A 12,867-nucleotide genomic window follows, 5' to 3' on the forward strand; every position below is an offset into this window, starting at 1 on the left:
AGCCGGGGCCAGTGCGCGCTCGCTGCAGCCACAGCTGCTTTTTGCTGCTCCCCCCCAGCCCAGCCTTCGGCCGGCTTCGGGTTACAGCTTCCCAGGGCTCTCTTAAAGTGCTCCGCTCCTATTTGCCGCTGTTGCCACCCCCCCTTTGCATCTCACTCACTTTTTAACCCTGCTTTCCAAAACCAACGCGCTCCCCGCGATAAGGGCGGTCCAGCGGGTAAGGCGCAGGTCGGAGAGGCAAATGCGCCCTTGTCCTCAACGAGCTGGTCTTTTATCCCCGCAGCTTTGCCGTATGTATGTCACCCGAGGGAATTTCTTCTGTCTCAGGGGTATGGTTCATGCAGCAGTGGTTAATGGATTTATGGATTTACGGCCAAGATTTAATTGGAGAGACTTGTAAAGTGACAGCGGGATGCTGTCGCCGTTTCAAGTAGTTGAGACGTTCAGAAGTGGTTCTATCCACTGATAGTTACTAGTTAACGAGAAGTTATTAACACAGCTGGCTTAATGGCTTTGGCCGAAAAGAAAGACACTAAAAAGCCAAGGACTCTTGGTGAAAAAGCTGAATTAACAGGATGTTGTAGGAGCTTAAAGATGATAAATGAACTGGAGAGGGAAGGGGGCGGGAGGGGTTTCATTAATTTTTGCAGAAGAGGGCTCTAGGGGAGCAGCCATCAGCACACATTTAAATCAGAAGCGTACTTTTCATATGTATGAAATTGTAAAACTCGTTGTAACTGGATATTGCAGAAGCTGAAAGATAAATAGATTTTGGGGGGAAAAAAACCTAACCCAGACCAAATTAGTGGAAGAGTAACGATGGTCGGATGTAACGTCGGACTCGGCAGCTGGGCGATACAACCAGAGAATAGCTGTTTTTCCTCGTCCCTAGTCGTTCTTGGCTGTTCTTTGCCCCAGTGGTTTGTTCCTGGCTACGGGAGAGCCAGGAGACTGGGCTAACTAGACACACAACTAGCCTGACCCAGCACAGCTGTTTGTCTGTGTGGGAAGGCTGAAAGTAAATTGTAGCCGGTAGGGTCAGTGCCCCCGGTCTGGGCTTGCGCTGGGACGTCTCCCCTCGGGGCTGCCCGCCTCGCTGCTGACAGGTGATGGGGTGTTACTGGTGCACGCTGGCACCGAGCTCATGCAGTCCCTCGGCGAAGAGGCAAGGATGGCGTTAGAGAAGCGTTAGGTGCTGGTTTTGGGAGCCAGAAAAGCAAGTGGGGAGTCTGCCCCGTGATGAGTCAGTGCTTCAAAGGTGACCCTGTCCAACAAGAAGAGGAGCAACCCTGCTTTCATCTGCTTCTCAGCTTGCTCTGTGAGAAATTGTCTGTGGAGAGATGATTGTGCTTGTTAGTCCTCCATCGTCGGCCCAAGAATGGGGGTGTTGGCTGTGGAGGTATCTTCTAGTGGTTTTCTTCTCTTTTTGATACCTTATTTGTGGAGTTTAAATGCCCTTTATGGAAGGACCACTAGAGAAGTTTTAAATCTTTTCTGTATCTTCAAACGAAAGCCCATCTGTTTAAATACAGGTTTGGTTTTAAGCCATTTAAACCACATGAAGTTGCACAGAATGTTATTATAGACCAAAGCAAGCTTTATTCCTGTAGGTGGAGGGTGTCCCCGAGCCGGTGCATTAGTTGTGTTAGATCAATAGAACCATTTTACTGTTGTTCTGGTAGCAGGCAGTGTGCTGTCTGAACAGTGTTTGCCTCTGCTACGGACGTACCGATCATGTTCATATGAATTGCCTCTGGTAAGGAAAAAAAAATACATCTAATATTAAAGATACTGAGACTTATTTGATATTCTCAGCCGGTGGTGCAGATGAGCTATAGAGCAGATGCCTTGTGCTAGTCATGTCTTTTCGGAATAAAGCTCAGTCAAAAGGAAAGCTTAGCAATGCAAAGTGGAAATTCCTGAGCGGAGACATTAATATTACTTTGCATTTTACAAACTGCCTCTTCTGGAGAGTCAGTGGAGTGAAAAAAGAGTCTTAAGGTTGGTGTAACTGATAATCTGTTGAGCAAAGCACAGTCATGGAGAGCTGCTGTGCTGTCAAATACGATGAAATTAATAGTTTGACAAGAATAGCTTGGAGGAGGAGGGGTGGCAGGAAGATGGAAAATAGGAAATAAGAACCAAACTGTTCAAGCAACAGAATGAGGGGGAAAAAACTTTACAGAAGAGGGAGAGCTGGAGGGTAGAGGCATGAAAAGGAAGACTTGCCCTTCAGATTTTGCATAGGTTGCGGTACAACGGGGTGGAATTCGGGGAGGTTGGCGCTGCGGGTAACCGAAGCAAGGCTTACCTAAGGAATGGGACGGTATTTCTGAATGTTGGGAATGAATCTGTATAAATAAATAAGCTAAAATGTTCCCTGTGGTCTAGAGCTATGCCCTCATAGTAGGGCTGAATTCTTGTGGGTTTACTTGTTAAAATTATACAGCCCCGTAATTACACCCTCTTTTTGAAGGGTACGTGTCGTGGCATCGGTTAGTGGGGTAGCCATTATCTTTAGCCGTTCTTCCCCTTTTAGACTGCAAGAAATGTGTAATTGCAGGTTTGAGCCAGGACTTTTTATTCCCCAAGTCTCCTGCATCCCCAAAATTCATGGTTAGTGAGTCAGTCCTTCTCTTATTCCAGCAGATGGTGCAGACTATTCAGGGACGGAGGCTCCCAGAAGCATTCTGCTCCTTCCTTTGAGGCAAGGCAGACTTCCCGAGTGAGGAAAACACTGCCAGAAGGATGGCCCTTGTGCTCTCTAACTGCTATTTTGCAAAAACAGAGCACCATCCCTTTTACCCAGAAGCTGAGGGCGTTGGGAAGCAGAATCTACTGCGGACAGCAGTGGTTTTATACAGAAATAGCTTCAGCGTGGCAGGCTGTGCTGAGTTGGACTAATATTTTTAAGTGGTAAGATGGCTTGGTTGGTGGAGGGTTCCCAGGATTCTTTCACAGTAGCTTATTTCAGACGTGTGCTGCTACCTCAGAGCGAGAACCCAGGGAGCTGTGCCCATCTCAGACAACAGTGGAGCTGTAACGGGACGTTGCCTTTTGCCAAAACAGGGCAAAAGCAGTGACATACGGCTACCGGCGTCAAAGATCTGCTCCTCCTTCTCCTGGAAGCTGTCCCAACCATCCATAGCATTCTGCTGAGGAGCCAAGGGCATCCCAGTAGGAGAACAAATCACAGGCAGCAGATGCCACATCAGCACCTTTGAACCTCCTAGTAGATACCAGCAGCGGTCAGGTGTTGCCCAAGAGAAAGCAAAAGCAGTGACATACGGCTACCGGCGTCAAAGATCTGCTCCTCCTTCTCCTGGAAGCTGTCCCAACCATCCATAGCATTCTGCTGAGGAGCCAAGGGCATCCCAGTAGGAGAACAAATCACAGGCAGCAGATGCCACATCAGCACCTTTGAACCTCCTAGTAGATACCAGCAGCGGTCAGGTGTTGCCCAAGAGAAAGGTTCAGGACTGTCCCATCCTGGCATATCACTGTGTTGTTGCTCACAGGCAAAACACCCTCCTGTCCCTGTGCCACTGAGCTCATGCCCTAATCCAAGGAATTCTGCCAGTTTCTCTGCCCCAGTCGGTGTTCCCTGCACCCTCCGCAGCTCAGATGCCCAAAGCTCATGAGACTCGGTCCTTGGACAGTCCTTACAGAGTAGCCATTCCCCCGCACAGCCCCTCTTGTCCTCTGCCATGAGGTGGAACAAAAAGCAGATCCTTTGCAAGAGACCCCCCTCATCTTTCCATCTCTCATGCCCAAACTTTTTTCCTCCTGATCTTGGCAATTACTCAAGCTGCATGCTTTTTCCCTCTCTCTGTTGGGTCTTCCAATGCAACACCTTAAGCAAATACATTCTGCTTTACTCTTTATTATTCTGCCAACATAAAAATTACTAAAAAACACTTTATAAAATATGTCTTGAAAAATCTAGCGTTACCCAAGAACCTAGAGTTTCCCAGAAAAAGGACTGGAGATAACCATCCAAAGGGGTTCCTCACTGCAGACCCTCCCACATCAGATCCCAACAGCCAAGGAGTGGGAAAAGGGACTCGCTGGAAAAAGCCTGTGCCTGGCAGTGGCTGTGACACATCCTAGAGAAGAAAATTGGCTACTGGTCCAGTTGATCTAGAGGTCGTTTCCTAGGTGGGCACAGTTTTCAGAGGAACACTTTGAGGGAGGCATGTTCACAGGAACTGCGGAAGGAAGAGCCATATTAATATCTCTGGCTGTTGTCCCAGCTGCCAGATGCTAGTGACGATTCCGGGCTACGGGGGACTCTCATAACAGCTTAATAAAGACTCTTATTAAAGAGTCTGGGGACAAGGAAGTCTCCCTTCCAGGACTGAGAGCCCTGGAAGGGAAGTCCAGGCAGAGCAAGCTTTTCAGGTTCAACAGAAGGGAACCCCAGCCCGGAGAAGCTCGTCAAGGCTGGAATGGGCTATCCCAGGACTGGTCTCTAGGGATCTGTAAAGGAAAACAGCAAGGGATTGCCTCCTGTGGCCTCAGAGGGAGGTCTCCCGGGACAGGAGGCCTTTCTCAGCTGGTCCAAAGGCTCAGGTAGCAGTCCCAGAACACTTAGGCTCTGCCTCGCTCTTATTTGGGCATGGGGTTCTCATTGTCATCTGTTGCTTCAGGTGAGTCCCATGGCCCTTTCATCTGGGGAGCAGCATTGGGGTTAGGGTTCTGGACACTGCCTATAAAAAGTGGGATGCCTGTTTCATCTTCAAAGATAATGAAGAGAAAGGGCCGGTCAAGGCTGAAGGCAGAGACCGAGCGTGACATGGCGATGCTGGTAACGGCAGAGGCTTCCACTCCATCCTCCTTCAGCTCCAGGGCAGACTGGTGTTGTACACTGGATACAAATAGAGGATCATCCGTGATCTTCTGGAGATTTGGGTTCGTGAACAGCTCCTGGAGCCCTATGGAAAAATGAGACGAAGTTACCCTTTCCCATTCGGTGCCACCAGCTCTGATTCCCCTCAAAGCTGTCTGGAGGAAGCGATTCCCTAATCTGTTGCTACGTGTGTTGTCCAGCGTGGAGAACTGGCAGGCAGCGGAAGCAAAAGCTGCAGTCCAGCCCAGTTCCCCCGGGTCTCTCTGTACGAAGAGCTGAGGGTGCCAAAACCAGGGGTTTTCACGTGCTTCATCCACCTCTTTTAGAACAAGAAGCAGCAGCAAGTCCGAAGGCTCTTGCTAGGCTGGAAACACTGCTACAGAGGTGATGGTTTTTAAGCACTTCTGCAAACCAAAGCAAACTCTGAATTTATTCTCATCTGGAAGTGCAGTGTATGATGTTTTATTTCGGTAAGCTCTCGGTTCTAGGTTTTGCGATCTGCGTTCTCTCTGTGGGCAATTTCTGTCCTGGACACTACGTTAATAAGAGGCGAAGGTTGATGTGCAGTTGGTCTTGGCTAGAAACGGGGGAATAGGAAGTGCTCGTAAGGATTGTGAGGAGCTGTGAATGCTGACTTCTCTATAGTATCATCTTGTTGGAGCAAAACATTTGGTGCTAGGCAAGCAACGAGTAAGGAGGAGGAGAGGAGTGAGAGTTGAAGGAATTTGGATGTATCCGGAGCAAGCTGTGAGGCACAGCTTTAGAAACAAGGGTGGCAGGTTTTAGTGTTGGCGAACAGATGCCGTAGAGATCGATCGGATTCACTTACTCTCTGCAAATCCTGTGAGAGGCCTTACCCATCTGACTGAGAACCTTGTTGAGTTCCAGCTGGTAGTCCAGTTTTATTCTGGGGATCTTCACCATGGTGGGCATCTCTTTGGGGAAGAGCCTGCATAGCTGTTTGTAAGGGAAATTTTCCAGCACATGAGAGGCATTCCAAGCGTACTGGTTGGGTACAATGACCACAAAACTCATGTTACCCTTAAAGGGAAACTTGGCCACCTGGAAATAAAACCAACCAGAAGAGTTTACGGAAGAGGAAGGAAAGAGCTGTTTATGAAAGAGGAGGGAAATGCTTTAAATTTAGTCATTTTCTAATTGGAATCCAGAGCCGGTCTAGCTATCGGGCAAAACCAGCCTGGTGGGAAGGAGTGTCCAATCTCTTCAGAGGAGAAGATTTGTTGGAATAACAGCATTAGATTTTAATATTTAGCCACTGACAGGTGAAGATTGAACATGTGGCAGAGGGGAAGCCACATGCACAAACATCGGCCCCCACTCCAGCAGTAGCTGTACTCTGAAAGGTTCCAACAGTGCATTGTCTGAGGGAATTCCTTTCCATATTTCCTCATTCAACTCAGGGCTTTAAACCTCCAGTAGTTCCCACTTAGTGGGAATATCTCTTTGTGGTTTTTCCTAGAGCATGAAGATTCAACATTGTTGCTAGAAGCAAGGACAAGGGATACTTATTACATTTTTGTGTGCTATGCCTGTTAAAAGACATTTTTTTTTTTTTGGAGACAATATTGCAGGCAGTAAAATACCAGAGCAAGAGGAAATTCCAGTCAAAACTTGGAGTGCTCCTCATAGAACCCTACCTGAATGTCCTGGGATTCCAGTGTAAACCAGCTCAGGGCATACTTCTGGGCCTTCATCATCTCAACCGGGACCACAAACTCATTGTCAAGGTGGAACTCGTCTGGCCCAGTGAAGCTAGCGTCAAACTTATTCCTCCAAAACCCTACCAAAGGAAAAATTTACATGGTGAGCTGCCTGTGACCTGGCAAAGCGGAGCAGTGATGCATTGCTGTCCAGGATCCTGAACCAGGAGACAAAAATACTGCAGGATCCACCTGCTGCGTTCTGGCTGTGCTGACAAGGAACATTTTTAGCACAGGGGAAGCAGTTGGGAATCATTGCTGTAAAGAAATCTCAGCAAGAGGAACGGCAGCTGTCCAGGACAAGTACAGGCAGATTGGGTAGCGGGAAGCAGTGGAAGGAGGTGCCATTCAGCTCGTGGAGAACTAGCAGATAGCTATTCCTCTTGAAAAGGAAGGCCTGGAGCTCACCGTGGAAGTGGATCGCATTGAGCAGGAGCATCACTGTGTTTTCAGGGAGCTGCTGTAGGAAGGTGGGTATTTGCCCATTAGTTGCTTCCTTTACCCACTGGTTTATGACTGCGAGGTCATCCTCACTAATCCCGGAAAGGATCATGGGCTTTGCTCCGTAGAATTTCTCCGAATCCTCCAGGAACTTCTCTTTCACCTCAAATCCTGACAGAAGGGAAGAATTCTACATGAAGTCATCAGACATTGAAAAAAAATCGGCTGAGTGGCTCAGCCAGTGGCATGACCCTCGCCAGGAGTGCTCAGGGAAGGAGACGTCTCCCAGCATGGCAGCGTCACTCGGTCACCGTCAGTTTTACCCTACGCGGGTGCAGACTCCCCCCGTGCCAGCTCTCACCGTTCTGCAGGTACAGGCGCGACGCAAGGCTGAGGGTGGATGCCGTGAGCTGTCTGCGAGCGGTGCCCAGTGTGTGGTGGAGACAGGGCACCGACTCCAGGTGCATCGCCTCCAGCAAATGCTTCTCTGTCTGATTCCCTGCTCCTAAAAAAAAAGATAAATCCTCTTTGTTCATGCTGGGAAACAGGGACGTTACTCTAGCTGCCTCCTGTTAGGAACATCCTGTGTCTTATGAAAGAGGCTGGAGAAACCTGAGAGTAGGAGCCTCAGCATAGGCTGCCGAGGGCAGCTTCAATTGTCATCGTACCTAATTAAAGCTGCAGGAGGAAGATTAAGTGGAAGGTGCTGTATTTAATCTCTGCATTTTCCTAGTGGGTACAGGGGAGGGCAGGGACCGGTGCCTTTGTAAGGAAGGACTTACCCAGTGCCAGCTGAGACAAGGCGAGGGCGATGCTGAGGGGTGACAGGACCACGTTGGGTCTGTTGGACTCCAGCTGGACCTCTCTCAGCAGGTCAGTGCTGAACCTCATCAAGCCATCTGCTAGCCTCCTGCTCATCTTCCAAGTCACCTCACAGCTTGGATCTTCAGCCTCTCCTTCCTCTTCGGAAGAGGCCGTTTCCCCAGACAGTTGCTGGTGGTGACAGCCCACGGCCTCAGCTGTGACTTCATCTTCTGGGCTCTGGTCATTCCTCGTGCCTGGCAGCGCGGTGGTGAAGGGCAGCACGGGTCCATCGATCTCCTGGAAGTTGTCATCGGTGAAATTGCCCAGCTCTGCATGCAGCACAGTTGGGATGGCTCCCAGCGGATCAGACTGCACATCTCCAGCACTTTTGATGTCCTGGGGAGAAATGAGAAGGAGAGCACTGGGAAAGCGGGAGCACGGCGGTACCACCCCTCGGGGGTTTTACTGCACACCTGAACGGGTTGAGAAAACTCTCCAACCTAGTGGTTGTATTCACTTCACCTTGCCTCTTGCCCTGAGGTGACAAGCACCTCAAAGAGTTTGGAAAACAGAAGCTCTTATATCCTGGGAAAACAGAGTGAGTGAGGGTCTTGCGGTGGTTCCTCCTCCGCTTGCCCTCAGGGGCTGCCCCAGGCGAATGAGCCCCGCAGGCGTGCTTAGAGGGCAAAACCCACCTCCTGCTTGGCACACATCCTGTGCCTTCCCCGTTTGTGGATCCATCGCCCTCAACCTTGCCCTCACCTCCTCCTCTCCCTTATTTTAGCACTGCCCGTCTGCCTCCTGTGTCGGTCAGCACCCGCTGTCACAGCCTGGATCCATCCTGGGTCCTGGTTCCAACCCTCCTCCAGGCATCTGTCTCTTCCTGACTTCTCTGTTCCACTCCATCCCTCTTCTCTCCAAATTCCTCATTTTCCAGTTTTCTAAGCCTTAGCCTACAGCACTGCTGCTACTCTCCTCACATTTGTATGGTCTTAATCACATGCTTTTTGCCTCGGATCTCTCTGTTCCCGCCGGCATCCGGATGACATTCCTCTTCTGCAGGAGCACCACACTGGCGGAGCCAGGCTCCGTGGGTAGCATCAACCTCGGGCCTTTCTCCCCATCACCCTCGTAGCTTGTTCTTTTCCTCACCTTCCCTCATCCATCAGGAATGAAACAATCCACCTGCCAGTCCCTGCACACACCAGCTACTGATGTTTACTCCATACGCTTCCCAGTTATTTAGGCCGGAGCTTCCAAGACAAAGGAGCATGGCCCTGGCAGCAGCAGCGGGTGAGGTGGGGAGGGAACTGCACGGGGAGGACTTTCTCGTTGCGCCGACACTACTGGATTGCACTTCCTGGGCTCACCCGATCTCGGGACAAACTGGGAAACCACTGCGCGTACCACGGTGTAATTCCAGGCCCCGCAGGGGGAACCAGCCACTGCTTACCTTCAGCTCTCCGTATTTGTCCAAGAAGAGACGCTTTTGCTCAATGGCGTGTGCCAAGGAACACTGTAAGGGAAAAAAACAACAGAGGCAAAGTCAGGGCCCAGACAATTCCCTCTGAATCTCCAGGATCAGTCTTCTCCCACTCCCGACACATTCCCGTGGGGCCAGGTCAGAGCTGGCACCAGCCCGGCCCTAGTCCCCGCGTGGCTAGAGCACGAGCAGGGCTTTAGGATGCAGCGCCAGAGGCGGCGGGGGCCACGGTGGGGGCCACGGCGGGGAGATACGAGGGATCAGGAGCCTGGGGAGACGGCAGATGCCGGGTTTCTTTGGAAAGGGACCAGGTCGGAAGGGCAGAAGATGATGTATCCTCTAGAGAGGGAGCAGCGCGGTTTTGCAATCTCAGATCTGACAGGGATCCAGATGTAAAATGGGAGGGGAAAAAAAAAGCTGTTATTAAACACCTCCTGTTAACCCCTGAAGGTGGCGGCCACTAAATACTGCCGAAGCCAAGACTCCAAAGATTTTCTACAGAAATCCACTTGAATAAGGAGAATATCCACCGCTGTGTTAGCTGGGAAGATGAAACCTCACGCTAAGGCACGGGCTGACCCCGGAGCAGAGCAACAGTGTCCTCCACCGATCTGCCTTCCAGGGCTTCTCACGGAGAAGTTCCAGGTGGGATTTGCCCCGTGGTGGAGGGGCCGGAGACCCACCTCGTTCCCATGCCCTTTGCTGTGCTCGCACCGCAGGGGCCCGCACCGTTGGTGGGGTGAAGCGACTTACCCTCGTGTGACTGTGCAGAGCGGAGAGGCAGAGCAGCAACAGACCCCGGAGGAGCACCATATCCCTGGAACAGAAGGACCAGGCGAGAGAGGAGTTATTTCCAGCTGCCTGGCAGCGGCAAGCTGAGCCGGTACAGGTCTACAGGGAGAAAATTATCAACCTGGCCAAACAGGTTGGCGCAGGAGCTTGCAGAAGCGACAGGGAGGTGAACAATGCTGCAAAGAAACAACACGGGACTCCTGGCTCCGACGCCAAGGCAGCGAAATCAGAGAGGAACAGGGACCGGCGCCGGAGCAGAGCTGGAACCACAGCCAGGCTCCAATGTGACGCCCTCCTGCTTGGATCCCATGTTTCTGACCCCGTCGCACTCATTCCTCCAGATTGGAAATGATATTTTCCTAATCAGCCCTGCGCACGCTCTGCCTTTGGAAGACGAGAAGAGCCTCTGCTCCTTTCCTGGAGCTCCTTCCCTTACCACCAAGGTATGGGCACAGCGTCCTCGGCCATGCCCCTGGCTTTTGGGAGAAGGGGTACTAACCTGCCTCAGCGGGGGACAGGCAGTCGGCAGGTGCCGTCCTGGAGACTTTGCCAGTAGCAAATACAACGCCAGAGCAGCTTCTCGGCAATATGTCCTGGGATAGAGGGTCCTCCCCTTCCCAGCACTCACCTTCCCCCTTTGCTGGCAAACCTGGCCTCTCCCACCCCCGCACCCTGGTTCCTGTATGGGATGGTGGGAGCAGGGCTTCCAGGGCCAACAGATAACCCCCCCCATTCCCTGCGCACTGCTTCCCGCAGCTACTTTTCCCATTCAAACGGGAATGCCACACGCTTAATTCCTGGGGCTGTTCCCACTCTCCGAGCAGTCCCTGCTTTGACCTGAAACTCCTGGGCTGTGACCCCTGTTGCCGACTGGAAAAGGCAAAATCTGAGGCCGTTTCATTCCTCCTCCTCCCTCACCCCAAATCCTGCCGCCACATGTAAACCCAAACACCCCTTTTCTCCCCGACAGTGCCCATCCTTTAACCCTCTGGCAAATCCACCCCCCTCTCCCAGAGAGGCTTGTAGGGGGAGCCCCATTTACTGTCCGATCCTCGTTCGTTTGCCCCTTACCTGGGGCTGTCCGTGTCCAGGTCGGAGCTGGCACCTGCTTTAGCCCGGCTGACAGCTCTCCGTGGGGCAGACACCGTCTCCCAGCCCTCCTACGCGCCGGCAGCGACCTTCGGCACCACCCCGCTTTGAGAACCTGGCAGGCAAATATTGACCTACGGCACGCGGTTAAACATTTGTTTGGGGGACGAGAGTGAATTTTTGGTGCATTTGGAGATGAGGAGACACTTTGGGCGACTCAAGGCAACGTTAACACCGTGTTTCCCAGCTCGGAATCTCCCACCAGTGGAAGTTGTCCCTCGCAGTGGCTCTGCTTTCCATACATTGGCTCCGCTGGGAACACGCTTTTATCCATAACCTTTAACAAAAACGTAGAGCTTGGTGTTTATTGCCGCGGGGCTCGCTCTGGGTTTGGAATTCTCCTTGCAGAAACTCCCGGATATTTGCTCCCTGTGTGCCAGCTGCTCCTGCTGCAGCAAGCGCAGGCACTGGCTGAACAGCCGGTGGGGGCCGGAGGGTCACGTACCGGAGCGGGAGGCAGGGATGCTGGGGCTGGGCTGAGCCCAGAGCAGCTGGTACCTGCCCCGGGGCACAGCACACGCCGGAGCCCTGCCGGGGTCTCCGTCCCGGTGCCGGGCACCATGGCACACACACACGGCTGTGGCATGGAGGGAGAGCCTTGGGCATGGGCAGAATTCCAGCGGTCCCATCCGGCGTGGGTTTGTGCCCTACGCAGAAGCGATGGCGATCCTTCCCAGCTCTGTTCTCATCCTCAGCACTAGAGGAGGCACTAAGGAGCAGCGGGAATGCCGGCGGGATTGCAGCGTTTGCAGTCACCCGCTGCTTGCAGCAGCTCGTGATTCCCAAACTCACCCCGGGCACTGGGAAGGAGCGGAGAGGAGACAGTCAGAGCTCTGCAACCAGAAAATACCCTGGGACCTGCCGCTGCAACACAAGGAGCTACATCCCCTTGGAAAGCAGATCCAAGTCCCTGTGCAGCACAGTCCTACCTCACATCCAGGGTATCTTCACACATCCCTCCTCCAGCTCACCCAGGAACACAGGAGGAGCTGGGATACACTTTGGATCCAGGTGTCAGAGCAGGAGCTGCAGCCAGCACACCCACCACATACAGGCGTCCCCCCCGGCTTCCCCACACACCCCTCTGCATCTCTTTCAAAGAGTTTATTAGAAGTAAATATTTACATCTATTGCAAATGGTTAATAGGCAACACGGGACTGCGAGCTCCCCTTGGGCAGGGAAGGACAGCGAGAGCCAACTGCTCACACTCCCCGGACGCGGAGGGCAGACTTCCCGGCAGCTGGATGAAAGCCCTTTCCCCTCCAGGACAACCCAGGCTCCTCCTCCACCCGAGATAAGAGCTTCCCGCTTCCCGCTCCCCCGATACTGGCTCTGACAAGAATGGATGGGAAAAGGGCTGTAATAGCAGTGAGGCAACTGCTCCTGCTGCTGGGTCAGAGCTCCCTCCTTGCCGCCGGGGTGGGAACGGAAGGTGCTGTCCCAAAGGAAAGGTCAGGAGACCATGCAGGATCGTGCCTCCTGGCTCTCACCCTACAAGAGCAGGAGGGGATAGAACTGAGCACCTTTTTGCTGTCCTGGCTTTCCCAGGAGTCTGACTGGCACAAGGGAGAGAAGAGGACTGGAAAGACCATTTCTGGAGAACGCCCCAGCGCGTGGCACACGGGGC

The 12,867-nt window shown here is 52.4% G+C and overlaps 1 protein-coding gene across 1 annotated transcript; it reads right to left on the bottom strand.

Annotated features, from left to right (window-relative positions):
* Window positions 1–4,608: 4,608 nt before the first annotated feature.
* Window positions 4,609–10,111, bottom strand: SERPINF2 (serpin peptidase inhibitor, clade F (alpha-2 antiplasmin, pigment epithelium derived factor), member 2). The gene is made up of 8 exons (XM_010146465.1): window positions 10,052–10,111; window positions 9,269–9,331; window positions 7,794–8,211; window positions 7,373–7,516; window positions 6,979–7,182; window positions 6,508–6,650; window positions 5,707–5,911; window positions 4,609–4,934 (listed from the first exon to the last, which is right to left on the bottom strand). The coding sequence occupies exons 1-8, from the start codon at window positions 10,109–10,111 to the stop codon at window positions 4,609–4,611; spliced, it is 1,563 nt and encodes a 520-aa protein (XP_010144767.1).
* Between the last annotated feature and the right edge of the window lie 2,756 nt (window positions 10,112–12,867).

Source organism: Eurypyga helias, unplaced genomic scaffold, assembly GCF_000690775.1.
Source record: "Eurypyga helias isolate BGI_N326 unplaced genomic scaffold, ASM69077v1 scaffold28272, whole genome shotgun sequence".
In the NCBI taxonomy this organism is placed as follows: Eukaryota; Metazoa; Chordata; class Aves; order Eurypygiformes; family Eurypygidae; genus Eurypyga; species Eurypyga helias.